This window comes from Nerophis lumbriciformis, linkage group LG20 (genome assembly GCF_033978685.3).
Source record: "Nerophis lumbriciformis linkage group LG20, RoL_Nlum_v2.1, whole genome shotgun sequence".
Lineage (NCBI taxonomy): Eukaryota > Metazoa > Chordata > Actinopteri > Syngnathiformes > Syngnathidae > Nerophis > Nerophis lumbriciformis.
In genome coordinates, this window is record NC_084567.2 from 18790624 (window position 1) to 18814696 (window position 24073).

Consider the following 24073-nt stretch of genomic DNA (forward strand, 5'->3'; position numbering starts at 1 on the left):
GGCCCGAGTGTGTGAATGTGAGTGTGAATGTTGTCTGTCTATCTGTGTTGGCCCTGTGATGAGGTGGCGACTTGTATAGGGTGTACGCCGCCTTCCGCCCGAATGCAGCTGAGATAGGCTCCAGCACCCCCCACGACCCCAAAAGGGACAAATGGTACAAAATGGATGGATGGATATTTACTTATAGTATATATAGGTCTGCAACAATTTATTATTTTAATAATCCATCGATTAGTTTGTTCAATTATTCGGGTAAACACATACTTTAAAGCCTCAAATATATTTTGAATTAAAATAATAATAATTGGTTTCATATATCGCCTTTCTTAACACACTCAAAGCAATGTACAGTAAAATCAATCATTTTAGAGAAAGTAGTCTAAATAAATAAAAATTCTGCTTACCCTCAATTTTTTTTATTTTTGTCTAATAAATGCACATCTTTAACATTGAAATTGTACGTTTACCATGTGTGCATTAATAACAATTAAAAAAGAAGAACTCTACGCTGTTGTCCGCCACACAGATCACAGTACACAAACACACACCGCCATCATGTGCGCTCTAGTGCAGTGGCCATATGGAAACTATGGCCGCCTTTCTAAAATTCCTGACACTCAATGTGGTTCGGATTTGAATAATTTGTATTCGGTAAACACAATAAATAGAGAAAATAACTCAATTTTTTTCTCTAATCCAATTTATCGATTTAATCAATGCATCGTTGCAGCCCGACATATGTACATACAAAAATCAATAATTAAACTTAAAAAACGGTTTGATTTTAAATGTATATTTCATGTAACAAAAATTTAAATCAGCAGTCTGCAGAAACAAAAAAAAACTGATCAAAGCAAATGTTTTTTTTTTATTTATATTCCAACAACGGAACCGGAAGTTATTTCAAGACAAGAAAAAACAAGGTGCTTTGTTGTATCCTGCGTCAGAAAGACAGCTCGTGGATCAATATATTTTGTTTTATATTAATGCAGAACACAACACTACACTTAGTGTCTTTAAATAAAAAATTCAGGGTCCTTTGTCGTAATATTAAAAAAACATCCGTTTTTAGTCTGTTTTTTTAGTTTTTGCTGACTGGTGAGTTATATTAATGTTATATGAAATGAAAACGAACCCGTTTATTTAAATCAAGTTATTGCTTTTCGACAGAAAAAGAAGAACGCTTAATGTAGCTGTCAAAATATATATATATATATATATATATATATATATATATATATATATATATATATATATATTTTATTTGTTTTGTGAACTCATTCATGAAAAGAAAATGCAATGACCAAAACATACAATGGCTGTTATTTTGATTTCTATGGGTGGCGTTATTGTTGGCGGGACACGACCAGAGAAACCAACGAAGAAAACATTCTCCGGAACCGGAAGCTTACTTTTTGGTGAGCACGAGGCGCGTCCGGCCTTTCCGACAGGACAACGAGAGGCGACATGGTGTGTATGTCGAGGGTCTCGTATAATTTGTACATTTTAACTTTTGTAACTGTTCGTCGCAATGAAAAATATCAATAATGTGCACATAAGACACTTATGTGCCTATATTGTGTCGTGTGGATAAGTATGAAACGCGTGTCAATGAGTTACATGATATTTAGTCGACGCAGCGGCGCGTAGCTAAATTGCTAGGCTAATGCAACGAACCGCTAGCTTTGAAGCTGCTGTCGCACTAGTAACATATTTTACCCGACAACATTTGTGTCGTAAATGCATTTTTATTTTAATGCTTAACCACATTGTGGAATGGCACGATAGGTTGTCTGGTCGTCAACGAAGAGCGAGCGTGAATGGAGGCCACCATGAGACAATGCTAACAGCGATATTTCTTCATTATTGTCCAGGCCAAGATTAAGGCAAGAGACTTGCGAGGCAAAAAGAAAGAGGAGCTGCTGAAGCAACTCGACGATTTAAAAAACGAGCTTTCCCAACTTCGTGTGGCCAAGGTGACTGGCGGAGCGGCTTCCAAACTGTCAAAAATGTAAGTATCTTGAGTAAGTTGTTTATAATGTTATGATTTGTATTGCCATTAAAGTACTGATATCATGTAGCATTGTTTGCGCTGGGAATCTTCAAAATGAGTCATAAAAATTAGGCCCCACAGTAAATTTTTGGGGTCCCACTTTTTTGTAAGCCTTTTGGAAACAAATTATAAATGTATGCATTCTCCTGTTATATCTCACATTCTATATCATGTTTTGGAATAAGGTTGTCATAAACGTCAATCAGTGGCCTTGTGGTTAGTGTCCGCCCTGAGATCGGTAGGTTGTGAGTTCAAACCCCGGCCGAGTCATACCAAAGACTATAAAAATGGGACCCATTACCTCCCTGCTTGACACTCTGCATCAAGGGTTGGAATTGGGGGTTAAATCACCAAAAATGATTCCCGTGCGTGGCTACCGCTGCTGCTCACTGCTCTCCTCACCTCCCAGGGGGTGATCAAGGGTGATGGGTCAAATGCAGAGAATAATTTCGCCACACCTAGTGTGTGTGACAATCATGGGTACTATAACTTTAATAATGTAAACTCACTACACCGGTATGGTTTAGCGCTTTCATGGCGAGTTTATTGACAGAAATAAGTAAGAACTTTACACTACTTTGTTAGAAATGGCACTAATATATTTACTACTAAAACATTTTGATGGATTTTTGAGCGCCATGTGTAATGTTCTATATTTTCAAAATTTTAAATGGTGGTGTCCTTTACGAGACTTATCTCTTATGTTTGACTGCCATCTACTGGTCACACTTAGAATTACACCCTGTACCAACTAAAAGTGTAGTGTCCTGGAGGAGTTGGTACTGCAGGGAATTCCGGTTATTTGTTCTGTTGTGTTGCGGTGCAAATATTCTCCCGAAATGTGTTTGTCATTGATGTTTAGTATGGTTTCACAAAATGGCACAGATTTGTGACAGTGTTGGCGTTGTTTGTACAGCCACCCTTAGTGTGACATGTATGGATGTTGACTAAGAATGTCCTTTATTTATTTGTACATGGGATATCCTAGATCAAAATGTTCATTCAAAATGGCTATGACAGCATTTCTTGTCATCTTCAATTTAAGGCCATTTTCAACCCTACCGATGCTTCAAAAGCATTGAGGTCAACTCATGGTCAACTTTATAACCGGAAAATACGGTATACAAAACGTCGGCTTCTGGGATTTCGCGTCCTTTCGGATTTCAATGCGTAAAAAGACACAGTGTGTTAACGCCAATGCTGATGTAGTATACCTTAGTTGTATTGAATTCAACCGTTTGGGCATTATTCTTGTGGTAATCAAGCTTTCCTGCAGATTAGCAATTCTCATCACAATTACACTAATATTTAAACCAAAATGTATTGAGTGTTTAGATATTTATGTCTTCGTTTTTTTTATAGGTTGTAGCATTTTTCTAATAAGAAAATGTGTGTAGAGGGTGTTAATGACACTTATGTGTGTGTGCAAAACAAAAATAAAATAAAAGATTTACTTGAATCCAGTATTCAGACAAGCCTCGTAAAGGTGATTACAGTGGTATTATTTTCTTGTAATAAACATAAAAATTGTGGATTGTTAAAACTGGTGGAATGCACTAATTTCTGCTCGTTTAAAACAAAGACAAAAGTGCTCAAGATTTTAGCTATGACTTTTTGGTTATACATAACAAAAAAAATGTGATTTACGCAAAAGCAGTATTCACAGACGAGTCTTGTAGTGACCCGTCTTTGAATAAAAAGAACACACATCAGTCTATTTCTGTATACAGCTCAGTAAAACAATGAAAAATGTTACAAGACTTTTTATTTTACATTACTTCACTCTTTTCCTGCTAATAGTTTAACTCAAAATTCAACGATCATGGAAAAAATTATGTTCAAACTTTGTCAATGGTCGGTTTTAATGTTTACCATTTAAATGTTTTACAGCAATCTATCTTTGGGCACCTCACAATTCGATTACGTTAATTAATGCATCTTTAATTAATGTATATTGATGCAGTTTTGCATTTGTTTTATTTTCACAAAATAAGCGTTTATCACTTGCAACTCTTAAACAGTGCATTTGGAAAAAATCAGATTAACTCCTATCACGTGTATGAAATTATTGGAAATGTGTTTAAAACTGAAACATAAATGCCCTATAATAAAGAAGCTTGTTGGATCTTTGAGTTGGCTCGACGCAGTCAGCCAAATTTTAGAACTGTCTAGAATTGATTGCCATTTACTGGTCGATTTTATAATCCATGTCCGAATTGAAATTAACATCAATTATGATCGATCAAAATCAATTTCCCCACCCCAGCATGTCAGTAAAAGTTAACCTATTTTTGTGACCATATAGTAAACTTGCGACTTTGGATAAATGTCATCTTTTTAAATCAACTGTGGCGTTTGTGTATCTTTTCCTTTTACAGCCGTGTTGTCCGCAAATCCATTGCCAGAGTCCTGACTGTCATCAATCAGACTCAAAAAGAAAACTTGAGAAAATTCTACAAGGTGAGAACCCAAAACAACATAAGTCTGTACAAGAGGTGTTGAGCTAACAAAACAACTGCTTACATTAAGACTGACTTGAATGTGCTGCATTGTTTTTCAACCATGTCTTATATTGCCACACAATATCTAAATGTCATAACTTGTGGTTTTAGTGAAATTAGGGCTGGGGCGATCAAACAATATCAATCTATATTGCGATAGAAATGTAATCGGTAAAACTTTCAATATACTGCATATATTTTTGGGTCGTAAGAAAGGATGGAATCAAGGTTGGCTTTCTCTGATAACTGAACAACGCAGGAAGTGATCACTGATCTGTGGGAGTGACACGCTAACTGCCAATCAGGTTACAGTATCAATAATCAAGTTTTGTTGTCTGGCGGTTGATTCTTTGCATGTAGTGAGAAGAGAAAGTAAAGATGAAAAAAATGTGGATAAGAGAGTCACCTTGCCAGTATTGCATTTTATGTGTTTTTTTCAAAGGAACCACCAAGACCAGTATACCACGGCTAGACGATTAATCGAATTTTGATTTGAAATATTGCTTGTCACGATCACTAAATTATAATCAACGGGAGAGGGACCTTTCAATGGGTCACACAACGTGCATGCACATTCCATAGCTTGTGACAATGAAACATGATGAGCGAATGAATGAAAAGAGCTTGATAGCGTGTTAGGATGGGAGTCAAAGGAGTGTCAGAAGATGGAGCTAATTGTTTTAATGACATTCAGATTTTGTTTGTAAATCAGCAATGGAGCAGTATCTATACATCTGTTGCTTCTTATTGCAACAACACACGTGTGAAAACCCCGTTCAACTGGAACTTCAAATACAACTAAAGTTCCGTGAGTGAATAACGTAAATCCACTACAGCACGTCTAAATTTGGGATGCTACCTTTTATTAGACACAGCACTAGTATGCCTAATCAATCACTAAACTCAACAAAAAAAGTAAAGTCAGTTGATTTCTGCATTTACAGAACCGCAGACAGAATTGCCTAATTGGCCAGTAAAACGAAGTCTGCTGTTAAACGCAGAATATTAGGAAAATTGACAAATGTAAGTGAAATGTTCGAAACAATGTAGACAGCCCCTTAAAACAGCGAATTAACTACAACATTTAAGTTAACAAGAACAATTCATACACCTACAGCTCATCTCCTTGTGGTATTGTGAATGTACAAACAGCAGTCACAACTTAGGAGGCGCTCTTTTTTTTTTTTTTTTTTTTTTTAACAGCCTGTAATTGTCTCCTTACTCGTCATGCTAACAGCACAGCACACTTCTTCCCTTCACAATAATGGCACACATCCGGTCGGACTGCAACAAAAAGGTTTCAAAAAAGTACCTTGCCACAAGCGCTATGTAATACAAGTATTTAGTGATACATTTACACAATTATGCTCTGACCATAAATACTGGTTAAAATTTGCCAAATATGTATTGTCCAATTTTTTTTGGTATATATTTGCATTCAATTATACTTTTCTTTAAATGTTTTTTGACACAAAAGCACACCACTCTAGTGGTAATAAGTTTAAAAAGGTAAACATAAATGGAATCAAAAACAAAATGGAAAACTATTTTTATATTGCTGTTAAAATGTATTGTTACTGCTATTTTACTTGTTTTATTGGTTACATTTTTTTAAAACTATACAAGTTTAGTTTTGGGGGTACGATAAATACTCATCTTTTCAATTGATTGAATAAACGTGATTATTGTTTTTTGCCATAATCGTCCAGCCCTAATACCACACCATCATAGCCGTGCTCACCCTTTAGAGCGCAACAAACTTTGTGGCACTAAACCTGCAGAAAATAGTTCTTAGGTTTCTGTTAACATTTTCACACTTTGCACTATTTTCTTATACTTTATTTTAATTTTATTTTTTACTTATTTTTGCACCTTTTATTTTAAGAGCTTATTGTTAAATGTTCTGGGATTTTACTATTTTGTTTACATTGAATGTTCTCTATGCTTCTGTTGACATTTCCTTTTCTGTCTTGATGGCTGAGAAGATTATAATCAGGACGGTTACATTTCATATAAAAATGCTTGCATTTAATACTTGTTCTCACGCTCCTTATAGCCATATCGCCCAGCCCTACGTCCAATTATTCAAAAAGGATACGATTATGAATTTAAATAGGATGTACATTTTAGTTAAGTCTGTTTAGGCAAGGGGCTGTCCAAACTTTTTGATTTAAGGGCCGCATTGGGCTATAAAAATTGGGTCGAGGGCTGAAAGCAGACTGCATGTAAAGTAACTATATATATATATATATATATATATATATATATTAGAGATGCTTCATCCGCAACCGCATCACAAAAGTCGTCAACCATCCGCATCCACCCGAACTAACATTTAATCAAACTTGCACCCGCCCGTTGTTATATATCTAATATAGACGATGCAAGGCATTAGTGAGGTTATAAAGCTTTTGCCTGTTAAAGAAAGGAGACTGATCCAATGCAGCAGAGACATGATCAATGCGTGCCACGCTGTCACGGCCCAGGCGCACACCAGTGCGCAATCATCTGGGAGCCGCGCTGAGCGCACCTCCAAGCGCGTGGAGGTGCGATGTCCCTCGCACCCGCGGCGGCTCCACCCGGGCTCGCGCCCGAGGCTTCAGTGCGCACCGCGGCGGCCATCCTACTCGTCGCGGCCTAGCCCTCGCAGCTCTCGCTGCCGGCGACGGCCGGGTATGGGCCCGACGCTCCAGCGCCATCCATTTTCAGGGCTAGTTGATTCGGCAGGTGGGTTGTTACACACTCCTTAGGGGGTTCCGACTTCCATGGCCACCGTCCTGCTGTCTATATCAACCAACACCTTTTCTGGGGTCTGATGAGCGTCGGCATTGGGCGCCTTAACCCGGCGTTCGCTTCATCCCACAGCGCCAGTTCTGCTTAAAGTTAAAGTTAAAAGTTAAAGTACCAATGATTGTCACACACACACTAGGTGTGGCGAGATTATTCTCTGCATTTGACCCATCACCCTTGATCACCCCCTTGGGAGGTGAGGGGAGCAGTGGGCAGCAGCGGTGGCCGCGCCCGGGAATCATTTTGGTGATTTAACCCCCAATTCCAACCCTTGATGCTGAGTGCCAAGCAGGGAGGTAATGGGTCCCATTTTTATAGTCTTTGGTATGACTCGGCCGGGATTTGAACTCACAACCTACCGATCTCAGGGCGGACACTCTAACCACTAGGCCACTGAGTAGGTACCAAAAGTGGCCCACTCGGCTCACCAGGGTGAGCCCCACCCCTTTCGTGAGCGCACTGCGCGCGGAGTGACCCCTGTTACGAGCCACGGGGGTGGCGGGCAGGTAAGCTGCTTACCTGCTGCGCGTGACGCCGGCCGCGGCGAAGGCGGACGAGGCGGGGTGTCTGTGCGGTGGGCGCGGTGGTGAACCTGGACGTGCGTCGGGCACTTCTCGCGGATCACCTCAGCTACGGCTCCCGGTGGGGCCCTCTCGGGGGAAGGGGCCTCGTTCCCGGACCCCGGCAAGGCGTCCCTTCTCCGCTCCGTAAAAGTGTCCATCTCTTTTCTTTTTTTTTTCTTCTTCTGTTGTGGCATATGCTGCAGGTGCCTGCTCGTTTTTCTTATGTGGGTAACAACATTTAACTATGTATATATATTTCCGAATTGGTTTAACTGCCACCCGCCTGAATCTATTTAAAATCTAATTTTTTTTTATTTCAACCGCCCGACCCGACCCGCGGATAAAATCTATTTTTTTTTTTTTTCAACCGCCCGACCCGCGGATAATCCGCGGACTCCGCGATTGTGTCCGCAAACCGCGCATCTCTAATATGTATATATATATATATATATATATATGTGTGTATGTATATGTTTGTGTATATAGATATATTTATATATATATATGGAGATGGATTGATATGAATATTAAGAGTATGTGAGAGTTCGACACCTACCTTTACTTCCGTGACGACCTCCCTTAAAGTTTTGTAATCAATCAGAAAACACAAGAAGCTAAAATATGCTAAATGTGAGTAAGTGTGGTGTTTTGCATTTTCCCCAATTATGTTTTATAATGGATTTTAAATGGGTGTAATTTTGTATTGTCTAATGGTCCATGGACATTGTTTATAATGTCCATACAGTTCAGGTGTGTGACATTTTGTTTTTTTGCACCATGACTAGGAAAGGTTGTTTACATTGGGTCACATAAGTAATGCGCATATTGTAGATCTGCACCATAAAAGGTCATTGACTTGAATTACTCACGTTGTCCACAAGATGGCGACCAAGTAATAGTTTTATCATTGTCAGACTTTTAGAATAACCTGAAATCTCCCTGCGACTTGGACTCCCTGGTTTGGGCAATCAGGACAAGGAATGACTGAACAAGCACTGACAGCACATACTCATGATGTTTGTCTCCTTTGTAGTCATCAAATAACATGTATGAAGTTTAGGATTAACATATCTTTCCCAGTTGTCATTCTTCACATTTACCAGTTTGATTTAATCATGTGTTTTGTTTCAGGGCAAGAAATACAAGCCCTTGGACCTGAGGCCCAAGAAGACAAGAGCTATGCGGCGCCGCCTCAACAAACATGAGGAGAATCTGCGCACAAAGAAGCAGCAGAGAAAAGATCTCCTTTATTCCGTCAGAAAATTTGCTCTCAAAGCTTGAAGCTTTTTTTCTTTGAAAAAATAAAATCTAAAGTTGCCTAAGTGCAAAATTGTCTACAATTATCTCCGCCATGCGGCTCTGGCTTTATTTTATATTTTCTGCACTTTTGCACATCCCAAATACCCAAAACAGGTAATTGTTAGTGTTGCATAATAAATGATAAATGGTGAATGGGTTATACTTGTATAGCGCTTTTCTACCTTCAAGGTACTCAAAGCGTTTTGACAGTATTTCCACATTCACACACATTCACACACTGATGGCGGGAGCTGTCATGCAAGGCGCTAACCAGCAGCCATCAGGAGCAAGGGGTGAAGTGTCTTGCCCAAGGACACAACGGACGTGACTAGGATGGTAGAAGGTGGGGATTGAACCCCAGTAACCAGCAACCCTCCGATTGCTGACACAGCCACTCTACCAACTTCGCCACGCCGCCCCATAATAGGCCCCCTTTAACCCTAGAGTGGACTGAGTTCAAAACTACTACAAACTGACACGCTCTAAAAGGCAAGTCCTTTTTGAAAGATTTTATATTTAATATTTTTTGTTAAAAAAACTTTTTATGGAAAAAACAGAATATGCAGGATTTCCAAAAAGTTGCAAAGTGGAATACTTTAAATGACTTAACTGCAGCCTTTTGATAGGTCAATAATGCATAAGGATTTTAATGGTGTATTTTTGGAAACACTTTTTCTTTAAACTCCCCCTGCCCCTTGGCCATAAAATCGGGTGTGCGCAGAGTGTTATTTTTTTAATTTTTCAACTTTCAACACTTTAAATTTTTCCAGAGCTTCACACCGATACATAGAAATTTTTATATGCAGTAAATGACAAAAACATGTATTATGAGAAAACCACAAAAGTGATATTTCCTAAAATACGTTGTCAGGTGGACTACTTATGAAGTAATTACCGGTACTGTATAGCCACAGTAACAATCTATTTGGAATAACCTTCAAAGTGCCATGATGCCATTTAAAACTTGTCTTAAATTGCTCAAATTTCAGCCGTCTAAACGTTTAAATTGTACTTAATGTTTGATGAAGAGAAAACATTGCAATGCAAAAAAATGTCATTTTTGTGGTAATGGCAGTCAAGGGGGCCCTGCGATGAGGTGGCGACTTGTCCAGGCTGTACCCCGCCTTCCGCCCGATTGTAGCTGAGATAGGCTCCAGCGCCCCCCGTGACCCCGAAGGGAATAAGTGGTAGAAAATGGATGGATGGATGGCAGTCAAGGGTTAACTGTGCTTTGATTCTTTTTATGCACAATATTGGTATCTTGACTCAACTTTATAAAGTTTTGTTTACCAAGTTTAGACAACCCCTGATAACTTTCAGCCTTTTGTTTACAAATGTATTTGTCTTCTGTTTGAGAAGTGGCTGTCACTTTTAGATTTGCAGCAGTTCAAGGTGCATGTTTTAGAAAAAAACAAGTTAAATGCAAATGAATGCTTTGAAACCATATGAAATACATTAAAGAGCTTGGACTTGAGAAAAAAACCCAGTTAACCACATTTAAATTGTGTGGTGAAAAGTGTACTTTTTTACCCAACCATGTCGGTACGTTATTTTACTGAACATTAAACTCCGGGCAAATATGAACCAGTTTATCCAACATTACAAGCTTATATGACAGTTATGTAAATGGCCTCCAAAATGAACACAATATAAAACGTTTCATGTCTCTGAGATGTAGAAATATACTTTATTTATGTGAGCACCGACCTTACGTAAACATGTTATTTAAAAAACAAAACATTTCCGGTTACCATCCACATTACTCGTTACTTTTAGTTTTGTTTCGTTAGCCAATGGCTGCACGAGGTCCTGTGATACCGGTAGCCAATCAATACAAAGGAGAAGAATAAGAAGGCTTGCGATTGGTTGTGTTAAGGCCGGCTCCGGTTTCAGTATTTCCGGGTTCATGCGTAATGTTTGTGTTCAGTCTACACAAGCGTTCCAAGACCTTTCATAAATATTTGTATTTTTGCGATAGTACGATTTTCTATAATTTTTTATAAATGTACAAATTGACCCCTTCAACACATAGTAAACACAAACACGATACATCCTGCACAAAGCTAAATGTGTATTGTCTGCAGTTCTTCCATACAGCCACGTAAGGGCGCTGTTCTTCCACTGGCAACTTTTACCCAACACTGCTGTTTGCTTTTAAAGGGGATGAAAGAGCACATGTGACATAATTGGTTTATTATACTATTGTTTTTTAAACACATTTTTTATGTTACCCCTACAATTTTCCCACAAATGTAAATGTAAGTAAATACGCAATAATTGGTGCCGTTTATAAACGGTAGTTACAAATAGCCACCCTACTCACTGTTTGTAGCTTGCAGGTTAAAAATAAAAACATGAATAAATAAATTGTATTTATTAGACTAATGGTCACATTTAAGATCGCAAGCGATTTGTGGCGTCATACTGTTTTATTTGAAAAATGTAGTAATTCAGTTTCAGATTTGCCCCTAATGTCCAGACTATGCTCTTATCGCCAGGTTGTAGGACCTTAAACTGCCCTTAAAGGGTCCAAGGTGGCCGTTGCGACAAATGAAAACAAAATCCGCCGAGCGCATGCTGGGGTGCACCTGAGAATCAGGGGTACCATGCTGGGACGTAGGGACAGGTGCGAAGACCCTGCCGGCCTCCTGCAGGAAAGACTGCTGCCAGATGATTTAGCTACCATTATTTGTTTATACTACTGTATATAACTTTGAACAACTAAAGGGTAGAGTAACTTTAACCCATTAACATGTTAACATTAGCACACTAACATATTAACACGAGCATGCTTATACAGTCGTGGTCAAAAGTTTACATACACTTGTAAAAGACATAATGTCATGGCTGTCTTAAATTTCCAATCATTTCTACAACTCTTATTTTTTGTGATAGAGTGATTGTAGCACAAAACATTCATGAAGTTTGGTTCTTTTATGAATTTATTATGTATCTACTGAAAATGTGACCAAATCTGCTGGGTCAAAAGTATACATACAGCAACATACATTATCAATTGTGGTGATGTAGAAAAGTTACAATCAAAATCAAATTAGCTTCATGGCATGGCCTCTTTAATTCATGTGAGTGATTATGATTGACGACACCTGTTGACTTCTCTGAGCCCATTTAAATAGTGCTCATGTGATACAGTCATTAGACTCGGTTACAAACGCGACAATGGGAAAGTCAAAGGAACTCAGCACAGATCTGAAAAAAATAATCATTGACTTGAACAAGTCAGGAAAGTCACTTGGAGCCATTTCAAAGCAGCTTAAGATCCAAAGAGCAGCTGTGCAGACAATTGTTTGTAACTGTAAAGTGCATGGCACAGTTTTGTCACTGCCAAGATCAGGAAGAAAACGCGAGCTATCACCTGCTGCTGAGGAAAAATTGGTCAGGATGATCAAGAGTCAACCGAGAACCACCCAAAAGCAGGTCTGCAATGAATTGGAAGCTGCTGGAACACAGATGTCAGTGTTCACAGTCAAGCATGTTTTGCTTCGCCATTGACTGAGAGGCTACCATGCAAGAAGAAAGCCCTTGCTCCCGAAGTGACACCTTAAGGCTCGTCTAAAGTTTGCTGCTGATCACATGGACAAAGATAAGACCTTCTGGAGGAAAGTTCTGGGGTCAGACGAAACAAAAATTGAGCTGTTTGGCCACAATACCCACCAATATGTTTGGAGGAGAAAACGTGAGGCCTTTAATCCCAGGAACACAATTCCTACCATCAAGCAGGGTGGTGTTAGTATTCTTCTCTGGGCCTGTTTTGCTGCCAATGGAACTGGTGCTTTACAGAGAGTAAATGGGACAATGAAAAAGGAGGATTACCTCCAAATTCTTCAGGACAACCTAAAATCATCAGCCCGGCGGTTGGGTCTTGGGCGCAGTTGAGTGTTCCAACACGACAATGACCCCAAAGACACGTCAAAAGTGGTAAAGGAATGGCTAAATCAGGCTAGAATTAAGGTTTTAGAATGGCCTTCCCAAAGTCCTGACTTAAACCCCATTGAGAACATGTGGACAATGCTGAAGAAACAAGTCCATGTCAGAAAACCAACAAATTTACTGCGCCAATTTTGTCAAGAGGAGTGGTCAAAAATTCAACCAGAAGCTTGTGGATGGCTACCAAAAGCGCCTTATTGCAGTGAAACTTGCCAAGGGACATATAATCAAATATTAACATTGCTGTATGTATACTTTTGACCCAGCAGATGTGGTCACATTTTCAGTAGACCCATAATAAATTCATTAAAGAACCAAACTTCATGAATGTTTTTTGTGACCAACAAGTATGTGCTCCAATCACTCTATCACAAAAAAATAAGTTGTAGAAAGTATTGGAAACTCAAGACAGCCATGACGTTATGTTCTTTACAAGTGTATGTAAACTTTTGATCGGGACTGTATATATTAGCATTAGTGAAACACCAAAATATGACACTAAGGCATCTACCTGTTAAATTAGCTAAAAATAACCTAGCAGGTTAGTGTTAGCATGTTAAAATGCTAACTGTAACATGCGTCAAATACCAAAATATAATACTGAGGCGTTTACGTGAAAAATTTGTTTCAAATGCAAGCCGGCTAACGTTGGCATGCATCAAGTACCAACATATGACTGAGGTGTGTACCTACAAAATTAGCTAAAGAATAAAAGGTAGCATACTAACAAATTAGTACGCTATTAAAGGCCTACTGAAACCCACTACTACCGACCACGCAGTCTGATAGTTTATACATCAATGATGAAATCTTAACATTGCAACACATGCCAATACGGCCGGGTTAGCTTACTAAAGTGCAATTTTAAAGTTCGCACGAAATATCCTGCTGAAAACGTCTCGGTATGATGACGCCTGCGCGTGACGTCACGGATTGTAGAGGACATTTTGGGACAGCATGGTGGCCAGCTATTAAGTCGTCTGTTTTCATCGCAAAACTCCACAGTATTCTGGACACCTGTGTTGGTGAATCTTTTGCAATTTGTTCAGTGAACAATAGAGACAGCAAAGAAGAAAGCTGTAGGTGGGAAGCGGTGTGTCGCGGCAGGTGTTGTGCCGGATAACGCACCCCCGCTGTAGAATGCACCCCCTGACTGTTGTGCCGGATAACACAGCCGGTGTTTCATTGTTTACATTCCCGAAAGATGACAGTCAAGCTTTACCATTGGCCTGTGGAGAACTGGGACAACAGAGACTCTTACCAGGAGGACTTTGAGTTGGATGCGCGGACGCGGTACCGTGAGTACACATGCAGCTGCGGCTTCCAAACATTTGATCGCTTGGGGACTTTGGGGAAATATATGTGCTGTATGAACTTTGGGGAGGTGAACGGTACTTTGGGCTGTGGGACTGAGTGTGTTGTGCAGGTGTTTGAGTTGTATTGGCGGGTTATATGGACGGGGGTCCGAATCGCTCTCGCTGCTGGTGGCCATGATTGTAAACAATGTGCGGATGTGAGGAGCTCCACAACCTGTGACGTCACGCTACTCGTCTGCTACTTCCGGTACAGGCAAGGCTTTATTTATCAGCGACCAAAAGTTGCAAACTTTATCGTCGATGTTCTTTACTAAATCCTTTCAGCAAAAATATGGCAATATCGCGAAATGATCAAGTATGACACATAGAATGGACCTGCTATCCCCGTTTAAATAAGAAAATCGCATTTCAGTAGGCCTTTAAGTACCATTTGTCAAATAACAAAATATTTAACAGTGAGCTGTATACCTTGAAAATTAGCATTCAAAAAAGCGAGCATGCTAATATAAGAATCATGCTTTAAAATGAGAACAGGCCAATGCAGTGAAGAGAAGCAATACAACATAAATCACATGAGGACTGTTACCTGGACTAAAATTGTTGTTCGACAAGAGATTCCTAAAATAATAATTTTGCCTGGGTTGTTGTCCGACAGGAACTAAACAAAATTATTTTATATAAAAAAAAAAGTAGACCTATGTTGCATAACTCTGTGCACAAACACTGCTCCTTAAAGATGCCGATGTCAGCACAGTGACCCTGAGGAATGCCTGGAATGCAAAGCACCTTTATTCTAATTAGTTTTCTGAGCGACACCATGCTGTCAGCCACAGCAGCCATCTTGTCCCACATGTCTGGACGCCATGAGCTCCAGGACGCTCCACACACTGTCCTTCTGTTTGAGCGTGCTCCCCTTCTTTCTTTGCGCCGATGTGGCGTCCGCCAAGAAGACGGGCTGCTTCAGAGTCAACAACTGCAAGTGCATCATGAAGGACGGCAGTGGCGTCATAAACCTTCAAGCCATGGGAGACTCGGACGGGTTTCTGGGGCGAATGAAACACGTCCCTGCAGACGACACGCCGATCGGTGAAGAAATCCTGCTGACTTTTAGTCCATGCCAACCTTTCTCGCAGCCTGAAGACCTGACAGGAAGTGACTGCACTAACGTGGCTGCCTGCCTCGTTGTCAGGTACTTCCAAAAAAATTCTATAGAAAATGTTTTGCATGTTTATTTATATTTTTATATATATTAATAAATATATATTTATATATAGATATATATGAATACATATATATTATTTATATATGAATACATATACTTATATATGAATAAATATAAATACACATGTCTATATATGTATATAAACATATAAAAAAAAATCTCCTTTTCACCCGGTGGGGTGGTATCTGTGTCATCCTCAAGCTCGGGTCCTCTACCAGAGGCCTGGGAGTTTGAGGGTTCTGTGCAGTATCTTGGCTGTTCCTAGGACTGCCCTCTTCTGGACTGAGGCTTTAGATGTTGTTCCTGGGATCTGTTGGAGCCACTCTCCCAGTTTGGGGGCTACTGCCCCAAGCGGGGACCACTATACATTTATATATATATATATATATATATATATATATATATATATATATATATATATATATATATATATATATATATATATATATAAATATAAATATTTAAATATACATATACAATATACAATATACATAATGGATTAGATTTATATAGCGCTTTTCTAGACACTCAAAGCGCTTCACAGAGAAGTGAGAACCCATCATTCAGTTTTACAACTCATTCATTCATCATTCATTCTCCGGTGTGAGCGGCACTGGGGGCAAGGGTGAAGTGTCCTGCCCAAGGACACAACGGCAGCGATTTTGGATGGTAAGAGGCGGGGAGCGAACCTGCAACCCTCAGGTTTCTGGCACGGCCGCTCTACCCACTACGCCATGCCGCCCCACATACAGTTAATATATGTATCTAAATATATGTGTATATAAATATTTGTATAAACATATTGATATATGAATATGTATATATATATATATATATATATATATATATATATATATATATATATATATATATATATATATATATATATATGTATATATATATATATATATATATATATATATATATATATATATATATATATATATATATATATATATATATATATATATATATATATATATATATATATATATATATATATATATATATATATATATATATATGTATATTTGAATAAATATATATGCATGTATATATATTTATACAAACATATGTATGTATAAAAACAGTTAAATATATATGTATGTGTATATACGTACACAGTATGTATATATAAAAATATGTATCTGTAGATATGTGTGTATATATATGTATATATATATATGTATGTATATATGTATATATGTATGTGTATATGTATATAGGTACTGTATGTATGTATGTGTATGTGTATACATGTATGTCCCGCAACCCGAGCGGGACAAGCGGTAGAAAATGTATGTAATATATATATATATATATATATATATATATATATATATATATATATATATATATATATATATATATATATATATATATATATATATATATATATATATATATATATATATATATATATATATACATACATATATATGTATGTGTACATATGTATATATATATGAATAGATTTGTATATATATATATATATATATTTATATATATATATATATATATATATAGCTTTAAAACAAAATAATTTTGCAGGCATACACGGTAGGACAGGGGTTAGTGCATGTGCCTCACAATAAGAAGGTCCTGAGTTCAATGCCGGGCTCGGGATCTTTCTGTGTGGAGTTTGCATGTTCTCCCCGTGACTGCGTGGGTTCCCCCTGGGTACTCCGGCTTCCTCCCACCTCCAAAGACATGCACCTGAGGATAGGCAACACTAAATGGGGCGGTATAGCTCGGTTAGTAGAGTGGCCGTGCCAGCAACTTGAAGGTTCCAGGTTCGATCCCCGCTTCCGCCATCCTAGTCACTACTGTTGTGTCCTTGAACAAGACCCTTTACCCACCTGCTCCCAGTGCCACCCACACTGGTTTAAATGTTTGGGTTTCACTATGTAAAAGCGCTATATAAATGTAATTCACTTCACTTCACAAATGGTCCCTAGTGTGTGAACGTTGTCTGTCTATCTGTGTTGGCCCTGTGATGAGGTGGCGACTTGTCCAGGGTGTACCCCGCCTTCCGCATGAATGTAGCTGAGATAGGCTCCAGCACCCCCCGCAACCCCAAAAAGGGACAAGCGGTAGAAAATGGATGGATGAGCACTTCATAGTCATATATTTTGGTACATGACACACTGTGAGCATTATAACATAAGCATCTAATGTTTACATGCTAACTTTTTTTTAAGCTAATTTTGCAGGAATCCACTTGAAAGTCATATATATAAAAAAAGAAAAGAAAACGAAAGTCATTTATTTTGATCCTTGACCGGTAGCAAACTTATTTTGCAGTCACACTTTTTTTTGTTCCTCGATATTATCTAGCCAGTGTGCTAACTCTTAGTATTTCCAGTACCATTCACACTCGCGTTCTACCAAAATTGTATTTCCTCGTTGGCATAATTGTCACATGTTGCACAAAGTGCAAGTAGGAACTTGCTAAAAGGTGTGTTTTGTGAGCAGGTATCAGAGGTTCAGCAGCTACATTTACCGCTATATCAACTTTGGTGGACACGACGGCAATGAATTCCATTACAACGACACTCTGAGGACGCTGTCAGTCTCTTATTTTGGTGAGATGACAGATATAAATGTCAAAAATATATTTAAATAACATCTTTTTCCTCCTGCTTGTCAGGACACAAAGAACTTCCAACCACCATTGTTCATTATCACTGCAATCCAAACGAGTCCTCGTCCTTCATCCGAGACCAGATGTTGAAGGAGGAAGAGGTGCTGAACATCTGGGTGGAGAGTCCGTGTGCTTGTCCTAACGCGTGTGCCATCGGCGACCTCGGACTTGGAACTATCTTTCTCATCATCCTTTCTTTAAGCGCTGCTGCTTACTTCATCCTTGGTAAGCTAGCATTTTTTATTTTATTATTTTTTTGCTTTTAAAGGAAAACCCATCATCCACTACCCTTATGTGAGACACGAACACATGCCTGTCTCTATTCTGAGTGCTCTAAATAGTGGAAAAACTGCAAGGAAGAGGCAGCTATGCAGGTTATACCTAAACAGCAACGTTATTTAGTTAACCAAGCTATAGCAACAGGAGCTAACACAGAGGAACTACTTTTCTGGGGTAGTGACACATCGCCTTGCTCACACTGTTCAGTAGCTACCAGCTAGCTTGAGGATGGGATGGGATGTGACTAAAACAAATATAGTCTGAAATAATTCAGTGTAAAAATACAATTTGTAAAATTAATTGTATAAACAATTCGGTGTAAAAACTTCTGTGTATCACATTCAGTGTTAAAAATACAGTCGAACAAATTCAGTTTTTGCAAAAATTGGTGTAAAAAATGAAGTATTAAAAAAATTGGTGTAGAAAAACTCAGTGTAAGTATAAAACAATTAGTGTATAAAACAATCGCGGTAAAATTAAGAATAAAAAAATCAGTGTTTAAAAAATTGGTGTAAATAAAACCAGTGTGTAAAAAAATCAATTAAAAAAATTTCAGTGCAGAAATATTTGTTGCTTCAAAACTCAGGAGTCAACTCGCAATGAATTCAAATTGAACCAATTGATCCTGTCTCAGAAGCAGCCAATGAGGTGTCAAGTTGGAAGTCACGTGACACGGCTCTTGAGTTTTGAAGCAAGCAACTGAATTTTGAAGATTTAAAAAAATTCAGTGTACAAAAATATCATTGTATCAAACTTCAGTGTATAAAATGCAGGAAAACTAATTTAGTCTAAAATGATTCAGTGTAAAAAATAGTGTGTTAAAAATACAATGTAAAAAATTAATTGTATAAACTGTTCTTTGTAAAAACCTCCGTGGATCACATTCAGTGTTAAAAATACAGTCTAACAAATTCAGTGCATGAAGAAATTGGTGTATAAAAATGAAGTATAAAAAAATTGGTGTAGAAAAACTCACAAAAAATATAGTGTATAAAACAATCAGGGTAAAATTCAGAATAAAAAAATCAGTGTATAAAAAATTGGTGTAAATAAATTGTGTGTAAAAAATCAATGTAAAAAAATTTGGTGCAGGAATATTTGTTGCTTTAAAACTCAGGACTCAACTCGCGATTAATTAAAATTGAACCAATCGATCCTGTCTCATGAGATGTCAAGTTGGAAGTTACGTGACACGGCTTTTGAGTTTTGAAGCAACCAACTGAATTTTTAAAACCCTGTATTTTGACCAACTTAATATTTAAACACACACATTTTGCTCACAAACGTTTATTCAATTCAATTGTCAGCATTATTTGATATATCAAAATTAAATTGGTGCAGTTCAGCTAAATTTGTTGGTTTTCTGACATTGACGTGTTTCTTCAGCATTGCCCACACGTTTAAGTCAGGACTTTCTAAAACCTTAATTCTAGCCTGATTTAACCATTCCTTTACCACTTTTGACTTGTGTTTGGGGTCATTGAACACCCAACTGCGCCCAAGACCCAACCTCCGGGCTGATGATTTTAGGTTGTCCTGAAGAGTTTAGGCGGTATAGCTTGGTTGGTAGAGTGGCCGTGCCAGCAACTTGAGGGTTCCAGGTTCGATCCCCACTTCTGCCATCCTAGTCACTGCCGTTGTGTCCTTGGGCAAGACACTTTACCCACCTGCTCCCAGTGCCACCCACACTGGTTTAAATGTAACTTAGATATTGGGTTTCACTATGTATAAGCACTTTGAGTCACTAGAGAAAAGCGCTATATAAATATAATTCACTTCACTTCAAGAATTTGGAGGTAATCCTCCTTTTTCATTGTCCCATTTAAAGCACCAGTTCCATTGGCAGCAAAACAGACCCAGAGCATAATACTACCACCACCATGCTTGACAGTAGGCATGGTGTTCCTGGGATTAAAGGCCTCACCTTTTCTCCTCCATATTGCTGGGTATTGTGTCCAAACAGCTAAATTTTTGTTTTATCTGACATCACATGGACAAAGAAAAAGACTTTCTGGAGGAAAGTTCTGTGGTCAAATGAAACAAACAAACAAAACAAAAAAAAATATATGTATCAAAATAAAACTGTTCAGAAACCTCAATCAAATCGTTGGCAAAAAAGACGCAAATGAACCTCCATAGTTACGTAGTTTAGAAAAACCACATTGGAAATGTGTTTTAAATGAGTGATGATGTGTGTCATATGTCGTATAAAGTGTGTTGTCCCAGAAACGACACATGTTTCATTGTGTCGGCAGGCTCTTGTGCTCTCAGACCTTTTCGCAGCAGCAGTGGAGTTCAGATCTCTCCAGAACACAACGTCTGGTGCATGATTTGCTTCCTCTTCACTGAGAACAGGCCAGCAAGGAAATACTACGCAGACGTCAAACATGAGGAGGAACGCACATTGTCTGAATCCGTCAAAGTTTAGCAATAATCATCATATCAGGACATTTTTTTTTACCTGAAAACAAGAATATATCAATGTTTACTCTGATTTGTTGTGTGTAAAAATGTTTTCTGTCGAAGCTAGCACAGCTCGTAGGTTTAATGTGCACAATTAAATATCTATGCTCAAACAGTCATGTGTTTATATTGGGGAATGTCATTTTCCCTAGTCATGGTGCCCCCCAAAAAAATCCAATCAACACAAAATGTCAAAGGACATGGTCACACATAACACAACCTGCTCATTGACCTTTGTTGCCATTTAAAAAAGCGTCCACGCACCATAGCAAGAAAGATGCATAACACTTCCCACACTTATCCATGTTTGCCTGATATTAGCTGTTTGATATTTCTGAGTGATTACAACACTTTAAGGAAGTTGTCACGGAAGTAAACAAGGTAGAAGTATTATATATATATATATATATATATATATATGTATATGTGTGTGTGTATATGTATCTATATACATATATACATATATATATATATATATATACATATATATATATATATATATATATATATATATATATATATATATATATATATATATATATATATATGTGTGTGTATTAGGGTTGTATGGTATACCAATATTAGTATAGATACTAATGAATCATTTTCGGTACGATACCGTCTCTGAAAAGTACCGGTCCCGCACCCCCCCCGCGCCCGCGTCGAAGTCACGTCTTGACATTGCTGGTTTACGAGCAGACGAGCATGTTCGGCAGCGCACAATCACGGAGTACTTACAAGCAGACACAGTGTGTAGACAGAAAAGGGAAAACGGACGCATTTTGATGTAAAAACTAAAGATAAAGGTGAAGTTATAACACTGAAACACCCTCAGGAAGAGGTGCTTTAAGACATGATTAGCTAGCTAGCGGCTAACGTCCATCCGCGGTTGGCAGTGTTTTAGCTACTTCTAAATCACTAATCCTCGCCTCCATGGCAACAAATAAAGTAAGTTTCTTACAAGTATCATCCCTGCAGGATGAGGAATAGGGGATGGCGTGGCAAAGTTGGTAGAGTGGCCGTGCCAGCAATCGGAGTGTTGCTGGTTACTGGGGTTCAATCCCCACCTTCTACCATCCGAGTCACGTCCGTTGTGTCCTTGGGCATGACACTTCACCCCTTGCTCCTGATGGCTGCTGGTTAGCGCCTTGCATGGCAGCTCCCGCCATCAGTGTGTGTGTGTGTGAATGGGTGAATGTGGAAATACTGTCAAAGCGCTTTGAGTACCTTGAAGGTAGAAAAGCACTATACAAGTATAACCCAAGTATACAAGTATAACCCAATAGCTAAACATGCTTCACTACACACCTGCATCAAAATGTAAAGAAACGCCATTGGTGGATCGACACCTAATCTCCACTGTAATGATATCAAGTACAAGCACGTATCGAGCCGATACTACTATGATTACGTTGAAATTTTTTGGCATGACAACATCTTCTTTAGTTTTTTTAAAATGTATATTATGTTTATAAACTCAGGAAATATGTCCCTGGACACATTAGGACTTTGAATATGACCAATGTATGATCCTGTAAAAACTTGGTATCGGATTGATACCCAAATTTGTGGTATCATCCAAAACTAATGTAAAGTATCCAAGCAACAGAAGAATAAGTGATTATTACATTTTAACAGAAGTGTAGACAGAACATGTTGAAACAGGAATTAAGCTGATATTAACAGTAAATGAACAAGTAGATTAATAATGAATTGTCTACCACTTGTCCTTAATAATGTTGACAAAATATTATAATGATAAATGACACAATATGTTACTGCATACGTCAGCAGACTAATTAGGAGCCTTTGTTTTTTTACTTACTACTAAAACACAAGAGTTCTAGTATGTCCACTATTTTATTTAAGGACTTAACTGCAATAAGAAACATAAGTTTAATGTACCCTAATAGTTTTTGGTCAAATAAAGCCAATAATGCATTTTTTTTGTGATCCTCTTTATTTAGAAAAGTACCGACATAATTTTAGTACCGGTACCAAAATATTGGTATTGTTATAAGTGTGTATATAAAAATGTATGTATATATATATATATATATATATATATATATATATATATATATATATATATATATATATATATATATATATATATATACATATATATACAGGTAAAAGCCAGTAAATTAGAATATTTTGAAAAACTTGATTTATTTCAGTAATTGCATTCAAAAGGTGTAACTTGTACATTATATTTATTCATTGCACACAGACTGATGCATTCAAATGTTTATTTCATTTAATTTTGATGATTTGAAGTGGCAACAAATGAAAATCCAAAATTCCGTGTGTCACAAAATTAGAATATTACTTAAGGCTAATACAAAAAAGGGATTTTTAGAAATGTTGGCCAACTGAAAAGTATGAAAATGAAAAATATGAGCATGTACAATACTCAATACTTGGTTGGAGCTCCTTTTGCCTCAATTACTGCGTTAATGCGGCGTGGCATGGAGTCGATGAGTTTCTGGCACTGCTCAGGTGTTATGAGAGCCCAGGTTGCTCTGATAGTGGCCTTCAACTCTTCTGCGTTTTTGGGTCTGGCATTCTGCATCTTCCTTTTCACAATACCCCACAGATTTTCTATGGGGCTAAGGTCAGGGGAGTTGGCGGGCCAATTTAGAACAGAAATACCATGGTCCGTAAACCAGGCACGGGTAGATTTTGCGCTGTGTGCAGGCGCCAAGTCCTGTTGGAACTTGAAATCTCCATCTCCATAGAGCAGGTCAGCAGCAGGAAGCATGAAGTGCTCTAAAACTTGCTGGTAGACGGCTGCGTTGACCCTGGATCTCAGGAAACAGAGTGGACCGACACCAGCAGATGACATGGCACCTCAAACCATCACTGATGGTGGAAACTTTACACTAGACTTTAGGCAACTTGGATCCTGTGCCTCTCCTGTCTTCCTCCAGACTCTGGGACCTCGATTTCCAAAGGAAATGCAAAATTTGCATGGTTGGGTGATGGTTTGGGG

General features: G+C 38.2%; 2 protein-coding genes across 2 annotated transcripts; both read left to right on the forward strand.

Moving 5' to 3' along the window:
• Nucleotides 1–1370: 1370 nt before the first annotated feature.
• Nucleotides 1371–9247, forward strand: rpl35 (ribosomal protein L35). Its single transcript, XM_061980566.2, has 4 exons — nt 1371–1470; nt 1875–2011; nt 4432–4513; nt 9039–9247. The coding sequence occupies exons 1-4, from the start codon at nt 1468–1470 to the stop codon at nt 9186–9188; spliced, it is 372 nt and encodes a 123-aa protein (XP_061836550.1). The 5' UTR covers nt 1371–1467; the 3' UTR covers nt 9189–9247.
• A 6182-nt stretch (nt 9248–15429) lies between these two features.
• LOC133619787 (uncharacterized) lies at nt 15430–21097 on the forward strand. The gene is made up of 4 exons (XM_061981049.1): nt 15430–15659; nt 18168–18277; nt 18343–18561; nt 20871–21097. Exons 1-4 carry the CDS (start codon nt 15457–15459, stop codon nt 21041–21043), a joined length of 705 nt encoding a protein of 234 aa, XP_061837033.1. The 5' UTR covers nt 15430–15456; the 3' UTR covers nt 21044–21097.
• Nucleotides 21098–24073: the final 2976 nt, after the last annotated feature.